A 3,419-nucleotide genomic window follows, 5' to 3' on the forward strand; every position below is an offset into this window, starting at 1 on the left:
TCCACAAAGATCCAACAGGGTAACGACACGTCAGAGAAAAAGTCTTCGAGAGGTCTGGCATCGGTACTCAGTCTTCTTTTTACCTACCGTGCTTCTTCCGCCGGAGAAATGCATTGTCGTGGATGCCAAGAAACTTTGATCATCTAATAATCAGGGGCTTAGGACCGATTACTTCTCTGTCAACCCGCAAACCAACAACTCAACTCGTAATGCGTCGATGAATTCACTTTCCACTCAATAATTCAGGTCAAAAGTTTCGCTGACAAGTCCCCAAGTTGAGCAATCAAGTGCAAGTACATCAAACATTCCACCACTCCTGTGGTCGACCGAAGCTCGAGAAGCCCATCAGCATCATTAATAAGTGATCTTCGATGAGTCATACTGTTCGAAGTATAGTGATCTGCATGGTGAATGATATAGTGTTGGGTTTTGCAGCTCAAGAAAACTTGGAAGGTAAATCAAAATGTAGCTCACAAAACGAGTGTCGAGTTTGTCCAATGAGACATGGACTTGAGACAGATCCGCCTGGCCCGCTGAACCCTCTTCGTTAGCTTACTTCCGTTCGGGTTTTTGGTTCATCTGTTTCTCTTCGGGTTTCTGGCTCATCTGTTCCCCTTCGGTTTTTGGTTCACTTGTTTCCCTTCGGTCTCTAACTCCGTTGAAACGAAGTCGCGCTATATATCGACTTATAAGGGCGCGCGCTGAAATTTAGTGATTTAGGACACAAAGTTTAGTGACAGTGTTTGGACACGCCCCAGCAGCAACAACATCAAATGAATGACGGGCGAGCGATAATTACAACTGCTAATAATATCTTGTTACCTCATCATTACTCAACTGAGCACGTATCTTCGAGTGGTGACGTGACGTGATGATGATGATGATGAAGTTTGAATTTAATGATGTTAACCTACCGAATCACCAGAGTATGATGACTAGATGGAGTCGACTAGTTGAATGAAGGTCGAGCGTATACATTCTCCCGATTCGTATATTAAACTCCTATAACTAGTGAAGAAACTTCTGAGCTCAGCTGAGGAAAGGGAACATATATTCCCCCAACACTGGTATATACTTGTACTTGTTGGTGTGGGTATACTTCTACCCGAGAGCGTTCGTGGATTTCCATAATGTAGCTTTGGAAATTTACGAGCTCAGTTAAGGAAATCAAGTATATATATTCCTACTTCAATTCACTGGTGCAGTGTGGTGAAATATGCGCATGGTTAACCACATGTGTTGGTGAGAATATGAAAATTCTGAGGAAATTTTGGAAGATTTTTGTTAGTTTCAGTACATTTATCGTATATATTCTCCCAATTCGTATGTGAAATCCTATGATCAGTGAGAAAAATATTGACCTCAGCTGAGGAGAGCGAACATTGTTTTGCAGCACTGCACTGGTGTGAGGAGATATTGAATAGTTTGCAAAACTGATAATACTGTAGACTTTTTCGGAGACACCTGCATACAATCCTTGATACTTAGCCTGATCTTTAGCTAGCTACTTAGTCTTACTATATACCACGGGGTAACTCGTTAACCCAACATTAAAAAGTCAACCCGGAGCGACGCTTCACCAGCGTGCGTCCGGTACGCAATCGCCTTCGCCAACGTCCGAAGATGCCCACGGTTTCAAATCTTCGCATCGCTGCGGAGAATTTTCATCCCCAGACCCAAACGCCGCGATCGAGTGACCCTTTTAATGCTGCGTTTAGTTAGTTACTGGAAACTACATTGTTGTGTTTATCATGGCTTCGTTCAATACCTTCGTTCAAATTGGATTGTTGTAGTTTTTATCTCCTATGGAGCGTCTCGATTCGTCAGAAAAAACTCAAGGGCCGAGCCAGTCGCAATTCATACAAGGGAAATGCTCGAATGTTAGAGCTGTGCTTAGCATCGTCTTGTCGGCGATTGGTGGGTTGATCATTTCCTATATGCGAGCTAATCTGTTGTAGAATTACAAATAAATTTGACTATTTTGATGTTGAAGATAACAATGGAGTTTCACCTGTGATGTGCAAAAACGATTTTCTCATTCAATCTGCACGTGTGAAGTGATTATGACATGTTTTACGCGCAATTCGCCAAGTATTTTCAAATCGCGTTTTTCACACTTTTGTTGAAGTAAATTATTTTTTTTCAGGTTTGGGCGTAGTTATGTTACCATCAATATTAGCAGCGAGTGGTTGGATCGGCGGAATACTAGTGGTATCTCTGGGATGCGTATTTGCCTTATTCGCATTATCACGTTTATATTTGGGAATCGCATTGACGCCGTCATCGAAGGGACCAGTGTATACGTATGAGGAACTAGGAAGAGTTTGCTTTGGAAAAGCGGGTAAGTAGTCGGGTTCGATCCTCGGTAGCGGCATTTTTTAAATATAATTAAATTTAATATGCACATGTGTTGTCAATGTGACAATTCTGCGTAAATTTCGAGATTCTTGTTGCGAGTATATGAAGTTTTATAATTGTGGTAATATATATTCCCCCAACACTACATTTGGGAGTTTTTCTTCCCAGACGTGTCACTATTTTTGAATATACCGTGTTTCTCAGGTTTTATATTTACGGCTATCGTTGTACATCTCACTATGGCTGGTTTATGTGCATCGTTGTTGGTGTTGTTGGGTGAGAATACTACGAAGTTGATACCAGCATTATCGCAACGTATATGGATAGTGATTTGGGCAGTATTTTTCATACCATTCACCTTCCTACGAACGATGCATGAAGTGTCGTATGTCGCAGCAGTTGGTATGGTATCAATTCTCACCTTATTTATTATAATCAGTGCTAATGGGCTTATGGTTGGGGTAAGTAGTCGATCTCTGCTGGGGGATATGCACATGGTCAACTACATGTGTAAAGGTGAAATTTGTGGAAATTCTGAGGAAAATTGAGGATTTTTTTGGTTTCTGTATATTTCTGCCCGAATTTGTATGTGAACTTTCATAATTAATGAGGAAAATCCGAAATTCGCCTGAGGAAAGCAAGCACATATTTCAGCACCAATGTTTCTGTTTGATTTTGTAGCAGTGTGGACTCTTGCAGATGTGTTAGTGACAATATGAAAATTTTGAGGAAATTTTTGGGAAATTTCAATGGATTCGCGCACATTGCTATTCGTATTCCTATGTAAACGCCTATGAATGCTAAGGAAACTGCTAAACTCAGCTGAGGAAAACGAAAATATATTTTCACACTGCACTTTTGATTTTTCCCGAGTGTATATCAGTGTCAACTACTACTGGTGTTGGTGACAATATGAAAAATTCTGAGGAAATTTTGGGAAAATTCTCGTTGGTTTTTCTGTGTATTTTTACCCGAATTCGTATATAGGCTTTTACATTTGAGGAAAGCGAACATATTTCTTAACATTGGCGTACTAGGATGACTCCGAGGGTCGGTATGGG

The 3,419-nt window shown here is 40.8% G+C and overlaps 1 protein-coding gene across 1 annotated transcript; it reads left to right on the forward strand.

Moving 5' to 3' along the window:
* Positions 1 to 2,146: 2,146 nt before the first annotated feature.
* Positions 2,147 to 2,303, forward strand: Pmar_PMAR017942 (hypothetical protein; the record flags this gene model as incomplete). Its single annotated transcript, XM_002771678.1, has 1 exon — positions 2,147 to 2,303. A coding segment is annotated over one exon (157 nt), but the record flags the coding sequence as incomplete, so codon positions are not given.
* Positions 2,304 to 3,419: the final 1,116 nt, after the last annotated feature.

The sequence above is a fragment of the Perkinsus marinus genome (assembly GCF_000006405.1).
Source record: "Perkinsus marinus ATCC 50983 genomic scaffold scf_1104296962706, whole genome shotgun sequence".
Lineage (NCBI taxonomy): Eukaryota > Perkinsozoa > Perkinsida > Perkinsidae > Perkinsus > Perkinsus marinus.